The sequence below is a fragment of the Sebastes fasciatus genome, chromosome 8 (genome assembly GCF_043250625.1).
Source record: "Sebastes fasciatus isolate fSebFas1 chromosome 8, fSebFas1.pri, whole genome shotgun sequence".
NCBI classification, from domain to species: Eukaryota; Metazoa; Chordata; class Actinopteri; order Perciformes; family Sebastidae; genus Sebastes; species Sebastes fasciatus.
The window spans coordinates 18,502,860-18,523,596 of record NC_133802.1 but is presented as its reverse complement, the minus strand read 5'-3'; the positions used below and the strand labels follow the sequence as shown (position 1 = coordinate 18,523,596).

At 41.4% G+C, this 20,737-nt stretch overlaps 2 protein-coding genes across 6 annotated transcripts; one reads left to right on the top strand and one right to left on the bottom strand.

Annotated features, from left to right (window-relative positions):
• Nucleotides 1–105: 105 nt before the first annotated feature.
• On the bottom strand, nt 106–9,410 carry birc7 (baculoviral IAP repeat containing 7). The gene is made up of 8 exons (XM_074644083.1): nt 9,143–9,410; nt 4,365–5,096; nt 3,198–3,297; nt 2,959–3,040; nt 2,770–2,815; nt 1,845–2,054; nt 696–761; nt 106–404 (listed from the first exon to the last, which is right to left on the bottom strand). The coding sequence occupies exons 2-8, from the start codon at nt 4,903–4,905 to the stop codon at nt 205–207; spliced, it is 1,245 nt and encodes a 414-aa protein (XP_074500184.1). The 5' UTR covers nt 4,906–5,096; nt 9,143–9,410; the 3' UTR covers nt 106–204.
• LOC141772731 (YTH domain-containing family protein 1-like) lies at nt 8,658–19,071 on the top strand. 5 transcript variants are annotated; one of them, XM_074644078.1, is made up of 7 exons: nt 8,659–9,082; nt 10,028–10,052; nt 11,689–11,838; nt 14,357–14,436; nt 15,166–16,809; nt 16,984–17,028; nt 17,778–19,071. In XM_074644078.1, exons 3-7 carry the CDS (start codon nt 11,823–11,825, stop codon nt 17,802–17,804), a joined length of 1,812 nt encoding a protein of 603 aa, XP_074500179.1. In that variant the 5' UTR covers nt 8,659–9,082; nt 10,028–10,052; nt 11,689–11,822; the 3' UTR covers nt 17,805–19,071. The 5 variants fall into 5 exon arrangements, with proteins under 5 accessions (XP_074500174.1, XP_074500179.1, XP_074500176.1 ...); XM_074644073.1 differs by lacking the exon at nt 11,689–11,838 and having other exon boundaries at nt 8,658–9,082; nt 10,028–10,100; XM_074644075.1 differs by lacking the exon at nt 11,689–11,838.
• Nucleotides 19,072–20,737: the final 1,666 nt, after the last annotated feature.

The window sequence follows — 20,737 nt, the reverse complement described above, 5'->3', positions numbered from 1 at the left end:
ATATTGTTTGTCATTCAGTAGACGTAAAGAAACAATAATGACCGTACACATATTGAACAGCTTAAAATGTTTATTATAGAAAATTATCTGTAAACTCTGACAAGCAACCAGCAATAATCTTTATATTCAAGGTAAAATGAGTACAGAGGAAAACTCAAGGCCACTCATACATCTCCTGTATAACAGTGGCTTCTCACTGCAGCCTCAGGACATGAAAGCACGAACGCTGCCTCTGATGACGGCTCTGCAGATGGGGCAGTGACGCAGGCTGGCGGCGCAATCGCCACACACCACCAAATGACCACAGGGGATGAAGACGATGGACACCAGTTTGTCCATGCACACCTTGCAGGTCCTCTCCTCCTGCAGCTGCCTCAGCAGCTCCTCTGGGCTCGGGTCCTTCACTGTTGGAGAAACCACAAATCAGATGAGCACACTCGCGCCATGTACAAGCCGAGTGTTGTGTCTGCAGGATAGAGCAGTCATATGTCAGCAGCTCAATGGTGTTATTGATTCTGAAAAGTGTTACAAGCACAAAAGTTGCTTTTTCAACAGTTTCAAACTTGACAACATAAATGGGCCCCTTTGTATTTCCTTTTGCAATAGTTAGTAGCTGACAGGAAGTAAACTCGGACTAAAGCTGTTGCCCTAGCAACAGAATGGCATGAAAAGGTCTATAGGTGTTGACCTCTGACCTTTCTCTCTGATGGGTGTTGGTGTCCTCACATTTCCAGCACTGGAGGCCTGCCTCGTCTCTGGCTCTGAAGGACACAAATGAAAAACACATTACAAACTTAGACATGATATTTGGGTTATGATAATTGTGCTCATAAAAAATGAATTGGCAGATTGTAGGCTACTTGAAGAGGTTACTGTGTAAAATGACAGGTATTCAGCATGCTAATCACTGATACATCTAGTTACCAGTGGTGGAAGAAGTATTCAGATCCTTTACTTGAGTAAAAGTACCAATGCAACAATGTAAAAATACTTTATTACAAGCTAGAGTACTGCATTTAAAATATTACTTAAGTAAAAGTACAAAAGCGTAATTTTTAAAAAAGTACTGAAAGGAACAGTGTGTAACATAAAGGGGGACCTTATACACCAGGTGTATAATCACCTGAAACTAAGAATTGTGTTTTCGTTAGCTTAAAATGAGTCCTTCATATCTAGGGAACGGGTCCTCTTCACGGAAGCCGTCATGTTGCTCCGCCATGTTGCTCCGCCATGTTTCTACAGTAGCCCAGGACGGACAAACCAAACACTGCCTCAAGGGAGAGCCTTTCACGTTTTTATGTTACCTGAAGGCCACCGTAGTTCTCAGACGCACTTGTGAAACTGCGGTAACGTGAGTTGTAGGGTGCAAAACCGTGGTATGTTTGCAATGTTTAGTAGCTGACAGGAAGTAAACTTGGACCAACGTTACCGCAGTCTTGGAAAGGAAGGAGTGAGCGAAGGGGTACTCAGTTCAGGTCACCTCACCACTACATGCCGCCAAATCCTACGCACTGTTTTGTACGTTTAAAGTATCAAAAGTAAAAGTAAGAGGCCCCAACCAACCAAACAGTTTTCTTGTAAGAGATCACGAGCCAAAAAGGTTGGAAACCACTGGTTTAATCTTTAATATTGTATTGTATTTTAAAATAAACATTAATCTTGAAAAGTAAGTAGTTAATATAGCTGATTAATGTAGTTGAGTAAAAAGTACAATATTTTCCTCTGAATTGTAATGCAGTAGAAGTAGCAGAAAATGGAAATAGCAAGGTACAAGTACCACAGAAATGTACTAAAGCACCCTACTTGAGTAAATGTACTTGTTACTCTCCACTACTGGCTGTTACCTCTGCTCTGTGGCGCCCTCTGTCTCTCCTCCTGCTCCGCCTGCAGTACGTCAGTGACCAGGGCAGATACAGACGTGTAGTGCTGACCTGACAGAAGGAACTTGGTCTGGACCAGACTCTCCACCAGGCTGGCTTCGAAGCCCATCTGCAGCACAGTCTGCACCACGGGAGAGAGCATGGCCGAAGAAGCCCCCAGACCTCCGACTACATCTGGGAGGTGAGAGGGAGGGAAGAAGTGAGGAAGACAAGACCAGTGACATAAAAACACATCCACGAGGTGTTAAATTAACTTTAAGGAACTTGTTCGATTAAGTGGGGAAGTTAAGGACAACATGTGCAGCTTACCTTTGCCTGTCAATATATTAACATTTCAAACAGCAGATCACCTCTGCTGAAAATGATTATAATTGTAATTCCTCCATTGTATGGAATAATTGCCCTGCAACCATTGGCAACAAATGGTTTCCGTAGCACTCCCTAATTACTGCAATCCTGTAGCAAACATCAGCTCAGGTAATTGAACATATTCAGCAGCCTCCCAAAGCAAAGTAATGGACCTGAGTCTGTTCAGAGTCTCATTTGAGACTTTAAGTAGTGCTGTGGTGCAAGGTATGTTTTGTGCAAATGGTTCGCACCTGGTTGATCTAAGAATAATTGAATGAACTGGTTGCAGCTTTTATTTTCTCCATTGGCACAGCCTGTGTAATGCAACTCATGATGTTTGCTACACCTTTCCCCTTTTGTGTGAACAAGCAGGAGCAGATGTTGACGCTTTGATTCTTTGCACTGCGGCACAACACAAAGATAATTATCAGCATCAAAGCGGGCTGCTATCTTGTTATCAAGGTCTACTTGGTAGGGATAAAGGTTCTTTCATGGTACATACCCATCCCTCCCTGCCTTGTTTCAATTTTACATGACTTACCATTTCTGGATCCGATATCTCTGCCTGTGGTTGTCTGTGATCCACCCTAGAAAAGCAATCATATTTTTTAATTTTTAAATGACTGATTTAAATGCAGCAATGACAAACTGTCACTTATCATGATTATAATGGCTGCTGTGTGCCAAACAGACTTTATTCTGAGCAGATAGGAGGAATAAAAGCTCTCACCACAGTCTCACCCAGATGGAAATGAGCATCCTGTATGTTGCTGATATAGTCCTGCCCTCTCGTCTGGATTAAAAACTCACATCTAGAGAAATATTAAAATGCTGTTTTATAATCTGCTAAAGCGTAAATACAGAAAACAAACGTGCCTATATTTAGAAAACATGTTCATTTGCCAGTGCAAAAATAGACAAATTCAACCGATGTCTATATCTGCCTTGTGTGACAAGTCCTGCTGTTACCGTGGAAACCACTTGGCATGTTCCTGCCAGGGGTCGTCTCCTGGCTCCCAGTTCCTCAGCCCTCCATCACAGTAGAAGCATTTGACGTTGTCGCCGTGACCTGTTGGGATGTACAGGACGACTGTGAGAAGAGTCTAATGACAGAAGCTCTGCGAATCTCTACAGCTTTACACAAATCAGACCCATGCACAAACTAAAACCTGTAAAAAATTACAATAAAGGTGAATCAAACCCTTTCTGTCTCAACAAAACTAACACTAGTATAAGGTGACCAGATCGCAACAAACCAAAATGTGGGACAAAGAGTATATTTGTGTGGGACAATGTGGGACACATTACCAAGGCCGAGAAGTAGTCTTCAATTTTGATATAATGTCTATATAACTTAAAAAAATAAACATTTCTATTCTTTCCTTAGCTTGTAATGTCTCTATGCTTTGCCCTCTGGTTGAAAAATAACTCATTTTGCAAGAACACTTTGAGAATCACCTTCCACCTTCCAGTTATAAGTAGTTTAACAGTCTTTGTTGTAGCTGCATCTCCTTTTCTTTGTGGTAGTTTCCATCATATTCTGCCTAAATCTGCATAGCTTGTGACTTTTCCCCGTTGGCCATAGCGTACGTAGCAAAGACAGGTTAACCTGCACTTAACCCACGTGATGACAGCCTTTCCTGCTTTCTTCACAGCCATTGGATAAAAGCCAGATTTTAGAAAAGCGTCTGTCCTGCAGTGGTTTGACTTTTGAAAACTAGAGCCGATCAAAATGTGGGACATAGTATTAATATGGGGGACACAGGACAAAGGATAAAAATGCTGTGCAGTCCCTCATAAAGTGGGAGACATGGTCATCCTTCACTAGTAGCTTCATAAAAACACTACCCATTGCAGGGTCACTTATTATTTTGCATTGGTTTTCATGATATTGTGTATTGCCTGAAGCTGTGGAAGCCTACTTCTTCTTTAGCAGCCTCAGCTTTGTCCAGGTTGTTCTGTCCACAACATCATGACTCAGCAGGATAATTGTTCCATGAACTCTCTCACAAAGAGAGGTCACTCTAGCAGCGACTAGGTCAGTGCTGAATATTTCACTGATCACGGACACTCGAATGTTGCTAAATATTAAGACCTTAAAGAAGGAGGATATGAATGTATTGAGACAATGAGTACCTGTGTAGAAAAATCCTGCTCTGACGAGAACATCTGGCTGGATTGAGGCCTCAGAGGGCCAGTTGTGGAAAGTGGTGAGCCGGGAATCCTCCGCCTCCATCTCTGGGTAGACCGCTTGGCCAGCTGTCCCCTGGTCATCCATAGTCATCCTCTGGAGCTGGCTCAACAGCTGGCCGTCCACAGAGTCGGAGGATCCAACTTGGAGTGGAATATTTCCCACATCTCTGCCCAGCATGAAACTGCAAGTGGGGAAATGCCTCTTGTGCTCGGTGGCCGGGCTGTCCCCGTGTACCCAACATCTTAAAATCCCTCCACAGCAGAAACACTGGACTTTATCTCCCGGGCCTAGAAAGAAGAAGCCCGCCTTGACCAGGTCTCCAGATGTGACAGGTGCACCTGCTGGCCAGCTGTGAAAAGTTCGAAGTCTCTCCCCTTCTCTTCGCATCTGAGGCTCCTCCAGGATGTGCAGCGTGGTACTCCTGTCATCCGTCATTCTGTGGCATGTAGGTTTTCCTTTCTCTTCTTGTCCTGTGCCAGTCATCTCTTTTGCCGTCCATAGTGGAGCGCGCACTGAAGGTGAGTGCAGCACAACAGCTGAAATAATATGATCAGCTGCGGGGGCCTGCACAGCGGCCTACAGGAGACTGCTTTCCAGAAAAGCCACCAAATGCCAGAACGTATGCTCATTGATCCTTTCATGAATGAAAGCCTGAACAGGCCATGTTGCTCCGCCTCTTAGGAAAAAAACATGGAAAGCATTTCAAAAGAATACTATGGCCTAACAACTAATAGAGCTAGAGCTATTTCAAATACAATTAAGCACAAAGATGTTACATATAACAAAAAACAATCATTTTAACCCTATAACTCTACAGGAATACAGGGATTTCAACAAACGCCCAAAGATGTCATGTCATATGAGAAAGAAAACTTGACCTTTCAAAGTATTACAAGCACAGAAGTGGCTCTTATTTCTGTATATATATATATATATGTATATATATATATATATCCTACAGGTGTTCACTCTGATCTTTTCCTCTATTGGGTGGTATTTGTGTCTTCAAGGGCCTACAGGATTTGATTTGATTTGATTATTATTGTGTCATGCATAAATAATGTGCCCAGCCCAAATGGGCTAACAAGACACTATTATTTAGAAAATAAAGAAAAGACAAAGGCAGAAACCAGAGTAGCAACATAAATTACAAATAATACTAAACAAATAAACCATCCTGATGTTTTTTCCAAGCTTGAGAAACAAAAGTAGACAACTAATAAGCATTCAAATGAAATAGCCATTCCATTTTGTCATCATCCGAGCACCAAACATTTCTGGATTTTGAACAGACATTTCATTTAAAAATGGAATTTCTTAATTCATCATAGTATGGAAAATACAAAAGAAAATGTGATTCATTTTCAACTTCTCCTAACTTGCATACTTCGCACAACCTGTTGTCCTCCTGGATGTTTTTAAATCTACTACTACTTCAAGGGCCAGAGGAAGGATTCCTGTTCTTAACTGTGCAACTAAAGACCTTTGACTCCTTGATAAGTTTGCCAGAACATAAGATTCAGTGCCATAATTGTGCTTGATTTGAATATATGTTCGTAATTTGGGTTATAACAATATATTTGTCAACCATTTTTCTTCAAATCTAGCAAGTAACTTTCTTCTAATTGTGTTCATGCTGCATGATTAATGATTACTATACATATATTGCAATTCGGCTTCCTCAAAAACAGCATGAAGTTCTGTATCCCATGGAGCATTATGTGATTTACTCCGAAGAAAAAAATTCTTATTAATTAAGTATTGTGACATAATAAGCAAACAATTCCACAGTCTTATCATTTCACATTTTGGCATTATTGAACCAGGAATCCAAACCATATCACCCTGAACAGCCAAAGTAAGAGCAAACTTATGAACACCTAAAAAAACAGCGTGCAGCTCTGTTCTGTATAGAGTCTGCTATTTTACTATCTTTGAATCCCCATATCGCTGGGTTGAGTTTGTAAAATTAATAGAGAGGATGAAAGAGCTAACTAGTTAAACACATAAAATAATATGTTGTGTAGTCAGAGGTGCACCATTTTATCCTTCTTTTGGGGATTTGTTGTTGTGTCAAAAGCTTGTTTGTCTATATTTGTTAAAAGGCCAAATATTTTGTAATTTTGGGATGTTAACATTTGAAATAGCCAGCCATGAGTCATACATAAACTACACAACTATCTGCTCTATATACTATCAGCATTATGAATAAAAAAATCCTGAAATTTAATAGTTACGATATAGGTTTGACCTTTGACAGAATTTAACTGGATGTGGGTGCATCATTGCTGCCTCCTGGTGGTGAAAGGGTGTAATAACTACTGTAAGTTATTGCAGGCCAGAACCTAACCAGTTCATGATAATTATAGTCATGCTGAAATTGACATGACATAAGAGTTATATTCTACAGTTATACGTTTCGACCTAGCCATCATTTTCTGTCTATCTCAGTGTCAATCTGTAAATACATCCATGATCTCAGTGGGGTCACCGGCCAAAAAGAGCTGGATGCTGGACTGTAACCATATGAGGGATTTGACTGATACCTTATACATCTAAGTTTGCTTATTTTTACTGTGGTCTTTTTCTACCTTGTTTCATTTTTACATTCCAGTAAATCTCACATGAGCTAAACTGTGTAAGATCTAAGGGGGCCCTGCTGTAAAAACCACACACAGTCTGCTGATAGCCCCCCTGGCGTTGTTTACACCCACAGAAATAGCTGAAAATAGCACCAATGTCAGTAAAAAGTAAAGCAAACTTTTATACTTTTAAGTACCTTTTAAGTCTTGCCTTCTTCTTTACCATCATCGTTTAGCAACTTCTTTAAATCTAATTCTCAAATTCATTCACATAATACTAGACAGGTTAATCATCTTCACCTGCCTTTTTACAAAACAAAACATGGCCAGTACTCCCTCAGATATCGTGGTGTACAAATATGGATCACCAAAAATACATGTTATCAAGAGCTCGTTATCCTTAGAACATTCAAAAAGGATATTATCATCACATTTAATTCATGATGTCTAATTATCTTTTGATATGTTCAGATACATTTTCTTTTCTTCTGTACTGTTTTTTGTATGTATTTCATTGTTTTTACTGGATTGTTTTCCACTGTTTGGTTAGGTTTTTTCTGCACATTTTGTGTACTTCTTGTTGTTGTCTAACTTTTGTTGAATTTTTTAAATTATGTTAGTTTTGATCTTTCTTCCTTTTTTTTGTTATTGTTTATTTTTCTCCTGGGGTTGGGGGGAGGTCCTTTGTATAACCCTGTAAGGCTTCTGGACCTCTCCCCAGCCAACATGGTTATGTGGGCCCCACATGGGTTATGCTGGGGTACCTGGGTACCAAGTGGGTATGGGCCCAAAATGGGCATCTTTTCTGGGTCCCACTTGGATCAACTAAGTTGGTCCCACATGGGCTCCCCAATGTGGGTTCTAGTTGGGTCACTACTGGGAAATTAGTGCATGTGGCCAAAATGGAAACTGTGGACAAACCCACTTACAACCCATATTTCAGGCCATGTAATTCCCACAATTTAAACCTGGGGCCGAGATGGGTTTTGGTTTACGTTGCCCAGATTGGGCCCATATAACGCCCAGTTATGAAACCCAGAAGGGCAATTGGCACAGGGTCATTATGGAACCCATGGACTATCCCATATAGGGCCCATTTTTCAGCCCATTTACTACCCACATGGGCCCCACATACAAATGTTGATTGGGTCCTGACACATTTCTTGTTTTTTTTTTCATTGACTGGATTTTGTGCAGTTTTATATATATGCAAATAAATAAATAAAATACCAATATTTATGAGTAGGGTTCAGTTTATCTATAATATCCCAAATCACGTATATTTTCTTTTTTTCTGTACTGTTTTTTGTATGTATTTCATTGTTTTTATTGGATTGTTTTCCACTGTTTGGTTAGTTTTTTTCTGCACATTTTGTGTAATTCTTGTAGTTGTTTAACTTTTGTTGTATTTTTAAAATTATGTCAGTTTAGATCTTTATTCCTTTTTTGTTATTGTTTATTGTTTATTGACCTCTCCTGAAACATTTTTTTTTTCATTAACTGGATTTTGTGCAGTTTTATATATGTGCAAATAAATAAATAAAATAAATTACCAATGTTTATCAGTAGGGTTCATTTTATCTATAATATCTCAAATCACATATATGAGCTATACTCTAACTGTAGCCTCCCCACTGGGGAACAGGGTGAACTGCAGCGGCTCAAAGCCCGGATGGAGCAGCAGCCATTGGGGAAGTGTAACAGGGCTTTAACGTAACTGAGGAGGTTCTCTCTCTCTCTGGAATAATAAAGACTAAATAAAAGGCGACCGAGGGCAGACATACTCAAACTCGGCGACACATACCATTAACTTGAATACCAGGACTACCTGACTGCTTTCGGACCCAGTATCCGAGGCGACAGACTTGAAGTGTGGAAGTTGGGATACGTGCGGAAAATATCCAGCTGAGCGCTACAACTACTAGCCGCCACCACACGTAGCCAACAGCAGCGAACTGTGCACTGAACTTAGCTTTCAAATCACGGGGGCTTGGAAAACCAGTCACAAGCTCTCAGGCTCTGTGAGAATCCAGGGACTTGCTTAATGAATTATGTCTGCCACAAGCATTGACCCTCAGGTAGGAAGAACGATGTAACCTCGCCGCTAGAGAGAGAGCTTGTAAAGCTAGCTATCTTACCTTGTTAACGATTTTACGGGGCTACGGCTATTCCTCGGAACCGTTGGCCGATTGCTATGTAGCTGACGGCTATTCCTCGGAAGTGCTAGATAGCTATCCACTAACCGTTGGCCGGTTGCTAGGTAGCTAACGGCTATTCCTCGGCAGTGCTAGCTAGCTACTAACCGTTGGCCGGTTGCTAAGTAGCTAACGGCTATTCCTCGGAAGTGCTAGCTAGCTACTAACTGTTGGCCGGTTGCTAAGTAGCTAACGGCTATTCCTCGGTAGTGCTAGATAGCCACTAACCGTTGCCCGGTTGCTATGTAGCTAACGGCTAACTAACGCTACATTCCCGTTAAACGGTAATGTTTTAATGGACATTTTAAGAAGGATGGCATTAAGTTAGCATTAAAACCGTTGTCATCTTTTAACTGAGATAAGGTTTTGTACCAGCAACGTTAACGTTAGCAGGAAAACTCGCCACCTGTATGTCAGAATACGTGAGAGCTAACGTTAACATGATTAAACAGAGCTACGTTATTCAGTTATTGAAGGTGGTTAGAGACACCAGCTTTGTTTCTATGGTGATCTAAATGTGTCCAGACTAGTGTGACAAACTAAGTTACGAGCTGAATCAACGCTAGTGGCGTTTATAAAGCCATTTTTAGATGGCTAAGTAACTAACTCAAGTAAACCCACACAATTGTAGTCAACTGTTAGTATCTACAGCTTTCACTGGAGAGGCACGTTTTAGGTACATTTTGTTTTTGCATTGCGTCTCTCCAGGAAGTAGTGATATAACCGAGGCTGCACTCAGCCTAACACCATGTGTGAAATCCCCAAATCAACTGAAATTAACCACATTGTCTCCTTTTTTGTCTTTTCATGATCCAACAATGGCTGCAGAGATCAAAGGGACAAGCATCTAAAGGTGAGTTGGGGCATCACAACAGAGGACCGAATTTGTTTGGATATCTGAGTAAGAAGAAGACACACTTTATTAATCCCCGAGGGGAAATTCAATCTTTACACTCTGTTATTTTACATAGAACATACACACATGCACAAACAGGACATGTAGAGATGTCAGAGCGAGAGGACAGCCCCTGACAGGCGCCCCGAACAGTTGGGGGTTTGGCACTGCCCAAGAGGCAACCAGTTCACACTCACTACTTGGTCCATGCAGGGACTTGAACCGGCAACACTCCGGTTCCCAAGCCAAGTCCCTATGGACTGAGCTACTTCCGCCCCCAATCTTAAATTGGGACATATCTCTGACCAGATCAGCATTACTGCACATACACCAGCCTTTCATGGAGTCTTAAGCTGTCTCTGATATACAGTACACTACTGTCAGGCTACACAATATTTTGTGAACATAATTGAATATACAATTCAATTTATTTTTATATTGCGTCAAATCATAACAGAAGTTATCTCGAGACGCTTATACAGTGGTGTGCCACAGTGTGAACAAAATGTACAGATTAAATCCTGTTGGAATGATAAATTAATTTGCTATCATCCTTGGAGGGAAATATCTTGTCCTTAAAATCATTTGCCTTGAATATGTTCTGCAGAAGTTAGTATGACATTAACAATATTAGGGTCAGGGGTTTAATAATTGAGTGGGGCATACTAGGAAAGACATACAGTGAGACACATCAGAGTACAACATCCACCATGTCATTAAAAGGGCAGGTGGCTTATGGGGGGGAAATGCTTAAATTTCTTTGTTTGTTTATAGTATTCATGATGAGAAAATGTCCATGATGCTTATTCTTAGTTTTCCCTGCACAATATTGAGGCAGCTTATTGGTGCAGTTTCTAATGTTTTGGCAGTTACATATTTGATTCCTGGGGTTATGATGGAAATATATGATGACCATCCCCATGCTCACTTATGTCTCATAAGTTGTTGCAGCAATTTTGGGGTTTATACCATTTGTGACACAGATTTGGTGCTAAATTTAACAATTTTTTTACCACTCAAGAAGCGATAAAAGTTATCTATAATCCCTCCAAAATACCACATTAAGACACCAAGACGCTTCACAGTCATACCCAATTTATTACACGCTCAACCCCTGGAGCCTTGAAAGTTGTGATTTGCTATTTTGCAAAAAAAAGGTAGATTGTTGTCAGTTTATAATCTAGAAGAAATTTCACTTGCAACATAACCCACTGTGTTACTGTCCATCCTTATTCTGAGGATCTTACAATCATATTCCTAAAATACCCTGGTTCTGTCTCAATCCTCACCCTGTAAAGGCATGCATATTGGTTTGTGCACATTAGATAGTCCACCTCCTGCTCCTACATTAGTCAAAGTTGTCAGTGAACTAGGAAAGAGGAGTTGTCCTGACCATGGAAGAGTGGCATGCAGGCGCTCATTTGAAACAAAGGCAAAGTCCTTAAAGCTGAAGTAGGCGAGATTGGAGCAAATATGATTAAAAAGTTATTTTTATAAAGCGGTCGCTATATCCTGACAGTAGTACATGGAACAGGTAACCTGAAAAAAATAATGTGCCTCTGTGTCCTCCGGTGCTCCTAACGGCATCTACAAGATTTCACAGACCGGAGGGAAACAAACAGTCAGAACTGACCTGAGATCTGCTGTCCATCTGCTGTCTATGAGAGCCGGCTGTCAATCACTCGCAAACTCTGACCAAACGGTCAAACTAGGCAGCGCTGATCAAATATGAATCAATATTCTGGTACGTTAATGCCTATTTCTCGCCTCAAATGTTTTCAAAATCATCTTGTAGTGCACAGTTTAGCTGTAAAATGAGAAAGTTTGTGACCCAGCAGCCATGTTGAGATCAGGTTGAGATGGCCTGAAGGAACGCCAAGTACCGGTCACATGACCGGAGCACAGCCAATAGGAATGCTCTCTCTCTGAAATGATTGGTCAAAGTCTTCTGTCACAGGCTTTTTTAAGATTAGATTAGATTAGATTTTTTAAAGCCTGAAAACAGAGCCATGAGGAGGTGCAGAAGTTTAGTTTTCTCTCAGAACACTTGAATTACAATATGCTGAAAGGTTATTATGGAATTATTGCCCAATGATGCCATAAATATACTGCCTACTGCCACTTTAAGTCATATTTTGCCAAAAAATATGACAGTTTTAAACAAACATAGTAGACAGCTTGAGAAGCTTCCGTGGACTATTTTTATGCTTTAGTCCCTTCAAGCTGACTACAGAATACTTTGTGAGGGGCCTAACTGCAAAGTGTTATAGCCACCAAGATTCACTACAGGTATATTGTGCAAAAAATGTAAACATATATCAAGAATATTTGGGGGGGGTTCCAGTCTCACTTTTCCCTCAATGCCACCCTGCTATACAGTGCAACATACAGTATATGTCGCACATGCTACAAAAAATCGTTCTGTGCAATGTATGTAATTACTGCAGTAGCAACCGTGCAATGCATGTGAGGCGGAGCTGCTTGTTTGTTTGTGTGTGAGGCGCATCGCTATTCTACCTGCTAGTTACTGTATAGTCTATTGAGCGATTAAAATGCAACCGCGGGGTTGCATAGAGTCCATACATCCATGCCGCCGCAGCAAAAAAAAAAACACAAAAGAAAAATAGTAGGTGAGAAGTTTGCCTTCATGGCTTTCTGACAGAAAGGGTTTATTTGAACTCAAACCATGATCTTTTCCTAAACTTAACCAAGTAGGATTGTTGCCTAAACCTCAGGAGATTTCTGGCAGAGGCAAACTTCTCCTATGTGCACTCAATATCTGTAAGCAGTGAAGCATGAAAGTGGAATTGGCAAGTTAGCCGCTAAATCCACACAATCTTGTCCATCTTTATATACAGTCTACGCTCTAAAGCACGTTGCCATTGCGAGATAATCCGCCAATCACAGCACAGTAGGGGCGGGACTAGGCGAATACTCTTTAAAAAAAACAAAAAACCGCTGCCGATGCGCATTCAACCCGCGCTGCTGGACCCGTTTATATAAGTCAGCCGTCACTCTGATCGTCACACTAGAGAATCCAGTCTACAATGTAGTTCATACACTTCACTGATAAACCAGAGAATTCTACAGGAACGGTACGCTTCATGATCAAAGAAAGTTTTTGTATCGCCTCTACTCTTCAGTCCACATATTCCATACACTCAATGGTACAGTACATTTAAACATTATGAAATGACTGCTTTGCCAAATTTAGAGCAAGGTCTAGTTGCCAGATCTGTTTTATAATCAAATCAAATCACACATCCTATTGTACAAACTGCCCACAGTGACAGTGTACAGCAGCAGTAATAGCAGTTACCATATATACTCTGTAGCTGACTGGATTGAACTGTCTCTCCAGGGGTCTGTCTGACAGTCAGTACTTGGATTCAGGGGGACACTTGAAAAATGTAATCTAAAACATGTCATTGTTTTCATGCGCGATAGTCTGTATAAGGAATCTAACTGGACTAATAGCCTACATATGATAATAAACAGAAAACAAACAAAGCAAATCCTCTTCCCCTCCAAAAATACTTTTTAATAATACCTGGTTTCAAGAGGTGCTGCAGCCTTCTCAGCACCCCTACTTACCGCATCCATGCTATATGCATAAATAATAATAATAAATAAATACATAGGCCTATATTTAAAACAATGTATGCATTTTTTTCAGTACTATATTCCTTTAAAAGGTCATGGAAAATTATTTTTTTAAACTATTAAAAATATTTAAAGTACAGCCCTGCTCACTAACCTCAGCTTTACATAATGATTTACAGCTAAATCAGCGTTGTCAGTTCCTCCCTAATTTTAGCATTGGCAACGGTGTTGTTATGGCCTTGTAAATGTATTTTTTATGATGTTCAAGTCATCTTTGATTAACTGCAGTTGGCAGAGGAGGTGGAGTGACAGGCAGGTCTTAACTCACGCTTCACCTGCAGGCCTCGTTGGCAGCAGGCCACAGGCTGATTCACCTCCAGGATAGGCTTGGCTTGACATGGCTCAGTGATTTTTTTTATTTTGGAAGAACACGTGCACATACAAGAGGGACAAACAGATTTGAATACAACATTCGTGAAATTGATTATATCATTTGATTGATGAATATCAGTAAATCTTTATAAAAGGTTATCCTTAAAACTAATGTGTGCTGCCTAGGAACTGACCAAATTAATTATACATTTTGTTTTACATTTTGTTGTGTCTTCAAAAATGAACATGTATATTTAAATGTACATTAATGTAATTTTGCTTTGCAGTGCAAAATGGTTCACTGCATCAGAAGGAGACTGTCCATGACAATGACTTTGAGCCATATCTCACTGGTCAATCAACTCAGGTAAAGCTCAATACCTCTATCTTAAGACGGTTGTTAGGAAAATTATGATGCTGATTTCTAAAAATATTTCTGATATTATTGGCTTATAAAATAATCAAACCGATGATCTAAGCACTGAACTGTGTGCTAACTCCTGCTATATATGTGTAAAACAAACACTTCAAATTTAGTTTTTTACAACAGAAATTTGTAGAAACCAAACATGATATGATCGTTTCAGCAGAATTGTATTCTGATGGTATTAAGTTAGTCACTCATGTTAAAGGGACAGTGTGTAGGATTTGGCGGCATCTAGTGGTGTGGTTGCAGATTGCAGCCAACTGAGTACCCCTCCGCTCACTCCTCCATTTCCCAGACTGTGGTACCAGCTGCCATCCTTACCATAATAACACTACTTTAGGAGCAATGGAAGTCAGACGGTGGCAGGTGGTACCACGGTTTTGCACTCTGTGGCTCAAGTAACCACAGTTTCGCAAGCGTGTCGGAGAACTACGGTTATTATACACCAATGAAAACATAGTTATGAATATTATATTCCATTTCTGCTAATCGATCCACCGAAGTGCTACACACTGACCCTGTAAGTGAAATAAAAATAAAAAAAACCCATTAAAAATCATTTTTGTATAGAATAGGGCTAGGAGAGTTTTATGTAAATTATTGAACTGATTTAATCAAACTGTGAGTCACTTGCTAATGTTGTGGCTCTGCTGATCTTCATTCATCCAGAACAACAGCTACCAGTCCATCACCGACCCCTACCTGTCCAGCTACTACGCCCCCTCCATTGGATTTCCGTATCCCCTCAGTGAGGCTCCCTGGTCCACAGGTGGGGACCCCCCTATTCCATACCTCACCCCCTATGGAGCCTTGAGTAATGGAGACCATCACTTCATGCCAGACACGGTGTTTGGCCAGCCGGGGGGCCTGGGAAGCAGCATTTACCCCCACAGGTTTAACTTTTTCCCTGAAAACCCTGCCTTCTCTGCTTGGGGCACAAGTGGCTCCCAGGGCCAGCAGACTCAAAGTTCAGCATACGGCGGCAGCTACAGCTATCCCCCCAGCTCCCTGGGGGGCACCCTGGTGCCTGATGGTCAGACGGGCTTTCACAGTGACACCCTCAACAAAGCCCCCGGTATGAACAGCCTGGAGCAGGGTATGGTTGGCTTGAAGATCGGAGGGGATGTCACTGGCCAGGGGTCGGGAATCAAGGCTGTGGGGTCTGTGATTGGTGGACCTGTGGTGGCGGCCACAGGGAACGGAGCCACACCTATTGGGATGCCACCACCCAAACCCACCTCTTGGGCAGCCATAGCCAGCAAGCCCGCCAAGCCGCAGCAGCTGAAAGCTAAGGTGAAGCCAGGGATGCCCAATCCAGGGGGAGCTCTTCCCCCGCCACCCATCAAACACAACATGAACATCGGGACCTGGGACAAGGGCCCGGTGACTAAAGTAGCCACAGCTCCACTGCAGCAACAGCAGCCTCTTGGCATGCCTCATGCCATGCAACCTCAAGCCCCCATGCAGCAAGGACCCATGCACCCCCCACCTCCCCAGTCTATGGTGCAGCCCCAGATGCAGCCTATGGCCTTACAGACCCACCATCACCAGCACCATCAGCCACCACCTCAGCCCTACCAAAACCACACCCAGCCCCCACAACCCCAGACCCGTTGGGTTGCCCCACGCAACCGTAACCAAGGCTATGGGCAGGGTGGCCCTGGCCATGACGGTAGCGGTGTGATGGGTATGGTTGGTGGTGGGAACAGTGGCCCTCAAATGTCTGCCAGCCAGGGACCTGGTGGAGAGTCCCACCCGGTGCTGGACAAGCTGCGTGCCTCCCACAGCTACAACCCCAAGGACTTTGAATGGAACCTGAAGAACGGACGTGTTTTCATCATTAAGAGCTACTCCGAGGACGACATCCATCGCTCCATCAAGTACTCCATCTGGTGCAGCACGGAGCATGGCAACAAGCGGCTGGACTCAGCCTTCCGGGCCATGAATGCTAAAGGCCCCGTGTACCTTCTGTTCAGTGTCAACGGCAGTGGTCATTTCTGCGGAGTGGCAGAGATGCGTTCACCAGTGGACTACGGCACCAGTGCTGGTGTCTGGGCACAGGACAAGTGGAAGGGCAAGTTTGACGTGGACTGGTTGTTTGTTAAGGACGTGCCTAATAGCCAGCTGCGCCACATCCGCCTGGAGAACAACGACAACAAGCCAGTGACCAACTCCCGTGACACCCAGGAAGTTCCTCTGGAGAAGGCCAAGCAGGTGCTCAAGATCATCGCCACCTACAAACACACCACCTCCATCTTTGATGACTTCTCCCATTATGAGAAGAGGCAGGAGGAGGAGGAGGAGGTGCGCAAGGTGGGCACAGTTCTTTGACTGTGTTACCCTTTAAAAATATATCAAAAATATTTATTTGGCAACATTGATTAAAATATAAATGTATTCTTGCTAATTTTTTTTTTTCTTTTAACTGTTTATGGCTGAGATTAATTCTTGTTTTCTCTGTTTCCTCTTATTTTCTCCTTTTGACAGACTTTTGAACCTTCTCCGATACAGAACCGCTCTCGGTTGGATCAGGTAAAGAACTCTTATTTTCTTGTGTGTCGACTATCCCACGAGTATTAGGGGCTTTTTTTCTGACAGTTATTGATGATTGCTCTTGATTGTGTTGTTTACACAGTGAGGATGAAATTTTAGAAGGGCTGTCAATCGATTAGAATATTTAATCGCGATTAATCACGTGATTAAATGTACCTTAAAGGGAGATTTGTCAAGTATTTAATACTCTTGTCAACATGAGTGGGAAAATAGGCTTGCTTTATGCAAACATATGTACATATTTATTATTGTAAATCAATCAACCACACAACACAATAACAAATATTGTCCAGAAACCCTCACAGGTACTGCATTTAGCATAAAAATATGCTCAAATCATAACATGGCATACTCAAGCCCCACAGGCAACAACAGCTGTCAGTGTGTCAGTGTGCTGACTTGACTATTTGCTCAAAAAAACTGCATGTTTATTATCATAAAGCGGGCATGTCTGTAAAGGGGAGACTCGTGGGTACCCATAGAACCCATTTTCATCACATATCTTGAGGTCAGAGGTCAAGGGACCCCTTTGAAAATCGCATACAAATTAGTGGCAACAAATTTGCTTTTACATGTTATTATCGCGTTAACTCTGACAGCCCTAAATGTTAGATAATCTAATCTGATAACTGCTTTAATTGGATATATGTAGACCTCATCAAAATGTCCTGCAGTTTACTATGCTGTTATGTAATGTTTAATGTTATTTTTGTTTTCTTCTTTTTCAGGAGCGCCAAAACAGGAATAAACAATAGAAGACATTTATCCTTGGCTTGATCAACAGTTACAGACTAGGACTTTTGATTTAAGAGACAGAAGAATATGAAAATGCAACCAAGCCCTTCATTTTTTTTCTATTTAATCCTGGTGAATCTCTGCCATTGTCGAGACTTGTGCTTTTTTTGCCCCATGTACCACCCACTTCTTGTGCAGGGATAACAAGCTGATTTATGTATCACCCAGCCACCTCCACACTCTTTAGTTCAGGTTTCTTTTTTTAAAATATTTTTCTTCCTGGTCCATCTCGTGCTCTTCTCTCACCAGACTGGTTTTCTCTCTCCTGCCCCCCACCCCCGCCTCTTTCCAATTGAATCAGGGTTTGACTGCACCACGGAGAAAAAAATCTGCCACTTTATATTTCAGTACAATCAGGAACGGATGTGTCCTGCCCCAGTTTGTCCATTTGGGGGCAACATTGCCATGCTTCAGAGGTTTAACTGTGCCAACAGGGTTGGAGGATCCCAAAGGCAATGTCGGACTTGGAGCTGCGCGATAATAAAACTTCAACGGTTTTATCTATTTTTCATTCAGATCGACAAAATCTCTATTTTTTGGCTTACTACTGACAATTTTCATTTCAGAAACCTGTTTTCTGGAGCCTTAATGTTTTTTTTTCTAATTATTGGTGACTTCTCAAAAGAACTGCTCAAACAGTGACACTGCTGGAGAAATCAGGGATAGTGTGAAGTCACACGGGACTTGAGACATTTCTGAGGAGGAGTTGCAAAGGCCTCTGGGAAAAAGAAATAATGGATGTGTCCTCCACAACCAGAACTCTCACCATTTAAGTCAAAAAATTGTACTATTGACATCCCTCACACCCTCTGCTTTGCTTTCTTTTAGATGTTTGTCTCGAAGGGGTCTTTTGTATGTTTCATCGGGAGATTCTGCTTGTGTACGCAACCCAGTCTGAGAGAATTGTCGCATCCACCATTTTAAATTGTTTTATAATCAGAATTATGTAATGATGTAACTGCTACATTGAATGAATTGTTGCTTTTTGCATTTTTTTTGTTCCACAAAATGGGGGGAGGGTTCACATATTTGTCCATTCACCATCATTCTGTCTTAATCCTCTCGTTTTTTTTCCCCCTCAAATTTGGTTTTGCTAAGTATCATGTTGGTCGTAATGCTAAGCTTTAACGTAGGAGCCTATATATTCATGGAGAAAGCCTAAAAATGTATAACCTAAAAATTAATGTAACTGATTTACTATCGAGTAAGAAAAAAATAAGAATGAAATGTGGTTTCTGTGTGTTTTTTGGTTGTTGTTGCAATAATAGTTTGTTCTAGACTGAAACCATTGATTATGATACAGTAAAGTACTTTCAGGTATGTCAACGGAAAAAAGATTGGATGTTAAAAAAAACAAAAAAACAGTCACAAATAGATGTGTGTGCCCACGCATGGCAAGCTGCAATATAAGAAGTCTGCTGGAAAATGTTAAACTGTTATCCATCCTGCAGCTTGTCTGTGAGGTGAGAGTGGTGTTAAGTTAACGGTCCTCTTCAGGACGGTGTCCCCCTCCTCCCTGTTCTGTTGTCAGTCTTTTCACAGTTAATTTGTTAGTGAGCGTTTTGAGATCAGCAGGTTCTCTCTCCTCTTGATTAGTTTGAATCTGTCAGTTCAGTATTTTGTGGATTGTGAGGTCACCACGATTCCGAGAGGAGTGCTGCTAATACACACGGCTGTCTCTTTTAATGTTAAGGGATCTTTACTCATTTTTGTGTATTTGTAAGAGTTGAAAATCTGGTGTTGCTTCACGGTAACCCTGATCAAATATTCAGATCTCAATTCACAATTTTTCTGTTTGAAATATTTGAACTGAAACCGATAATATTGGCACTTATGGCCTGGACTCATTCACATTAATTTGTTTGGTCTTTTCAGATTATGTTAGACGGTGTATATGATCTGTTTTCTGTCACAACTTAACCCCGTTATTGCGTTGAGATGGCAGAAGTTCTGCACTTTGCTGAGGTCACTCGAGTGTGAGTATGAACCGTGCGCTTCACGACTGCAGATGTGTGAAGCTGCGTTGTAATTTTTTTACCTGGCCAGTGTATCCCTTGTAAATCTAGACCTCTAACAGGATCCTTTCTTCTCCATCTCCTCTCCTTTTTTACCTGCACTAATCAATAGCTAGGTTGATCCAAGCAATACGGTGAACGCCCTTCACATGTTTGCCTTCACCGACACCGCTCTCTCCAACCAGCGTAGAGTCAGTAAGGGGCAGGTGAGAAGCTAAAGAGTCGCAGCCGCAGCCGCAGCCGTCTTTGCCTCAGGAAGCATGAACTGGTTGTGATTATAGTACGGGGCTTGCGTGCACGTTAACGATAACTGTCAGAAGATGTTTGTTGCAATAGAGGGATGTCAGGTTAGCCATGAAAGTATATGTATCAACACTACAAAAAGGATTAATGACATGAAATATTAAATAAAAAAAACATTGATTATCTTATAGACCACAGTTGTAGTGGGCATAACTTGTTCAAAAAGATCTATCTTGGTTTTTCTTTCTAGAAGAAATCGAGCCTTAATAAACTGTCCATTCAGAAATTACTTTGTCTTGATCTCATGAATTCTCCATTAGTGAATAAACAGCCACCTATAGTGACCTTATACGAAGAGAGGACGCTCTGTAGGGCAGCCTCAGCGCTTAAATGTCATTAATAGGTTGTTTTTTCTCAGCTGGAATTGTTTCTTTCTGTTGTTGCTTTTCATCATGTTACTACAGGTGACTTTACTGTATCTGTAAATACTGTTATCAAAGCACACCTCTGTTTCCTCAGGCTCAAGTGGTCTACAACAGAATATGATGGAGCGCTGCTGCCTGGGATAAAAGTATGGTATTTAAAATATATTAGATTGATAGAAAATAGCACATCTGTCATATAAGTGCACAGTA

Bases quoted from the DNA above. Each gene is read 5' to 3' on its own strand.
- LOC141772731 (XM_074644073.1), top strand. From the start codon at position 9,056: ATGTCTGCCACAAGCATTGACCCTCAG. The intron at 14,437-15,165 runs GTAAAGCTCAAT...TCATTCATCCAG, and splicing joins TCACTGGTCAATCAACTCAG to AACAACAGCTACCAGTCCAT. The intron at 16,810-16,983 runs GTGGGCACAGTT...TCCTTTTGACAG, and splicing joins AGGAGGAGGAGGTGCGCAAG to ACTTTTGAACCTTCTCCGAT.
- birc7 (XM_074644083.1), bottom strand. From the start codon at position 4,905: ATGACTGGCACAGGACAAGAAGAGAAAGGAAAACCTACATGCCACAGA. The intron at 3,041-3,197 runs GTAACAGCAGGA...ATATTTCTCTAG, and splicing joins CATGCCAAGTGGTTTCCACG to ATGTGAGTTTTTAATCCAGA. The intron at 2,055-2,769 runs GTAAGTCATGTA...CTCACCTCCCAG, and splicing joins AGATATCGGATCCAGAAATG to ATGTAGTCGGAGGTCTGGGG.